Source organism: Apis dorsata, unplaced genomic scaffold, assembly GCF_000469605.1.
Source record: "Apis dorsata unplaced genomic scaffold, Apis dorsata 1.3 scaffold_56, whole genome shotgun sequence".
Lineage (NCBI taxonomy): Eukaryota > Metazoa > Arthropoda > Insecta > Hymenoptera > Apidae > Apis > Apis dorsata.
The window spans coordinates 619204-619807 of record NW_006263356.1 but is presented as its reverse complement, the minus strand read 5'-3'; the positions used below and the strand labels follow the sequence as shown (position 1 = coordinate 619807).

General features: G+C 34.3%; 1 protein-coding gene across 1 annotated transcript in view; it reads left to right on the top strand.

Annotated features, from left to right (window-relative positions):
* Positions 1 to 602, top strand: part of LOC116186789 (protein doublesex-like) — a gene marked incomplete at its 3' end in the record, with an annotated part of 23243 nt that extends 22641 nt beyond the window's left edge. Inside the window, exon 5 of the mRNA XM_031515138.1 lies at positions 329 to 602. Within this exon, the coding sequence (XP_031370998.1) occupies positions 329 to 602 (274 nt within the window). The remainder of the gene's footprint in view (positions 1 to 328) is intronic.
* Positions 603 to 604: the final 2 nt, after the last annotated feature.

Sequence of the window (604 nt, the reverse complement as noted above, 5' to 3'; positions counted from 1 at the left end):
AATAATATGAAATTTTATCAATTTAATTAATCATTATATAAATAAAAAAATAAAATTGTATAAATACTTTTCATATACTATATATTTTATATACATATATAGATATTAATAAATACATACTTTTTCTCTTTATGATAATTTCCAAATCATAAATATATATTTTGAAAATAAATAATATAAAAATCACTATAAATTACAAGAATATTCGTATTCATATTGACAAATTTTAATTTAAATTTAATTATTGCTAAATTAAAATTAAATTGTTAATTATTAAATTTTTTCTTAATGGTTTAAATTAACATAGTACATATTTCAAATGTTGCAGGCCGGCACAAAGTTATGTAAACATCAAGAGCAGCAGTCCTGTGTCTCCAAGAACGATAGGAGCAGGAGTGACGTATGTGCAGGGTGGTGCGGCTGCATCTTCAGCGGCGGCGGCGGGAACAACCGGAAGTGGAAGTGGCGGAGGTCCTTCAATCGGAGGAGGCGGTGGCGGTAGCGCAGGAGGTGGCGGTGGTATCAACAACGCTGGTGGCGCGAATAGTGGAACCGGAGTCGTTGGGACTGGAGCTGGTGCCGGTGCCGTTGGAAACGTAGCATC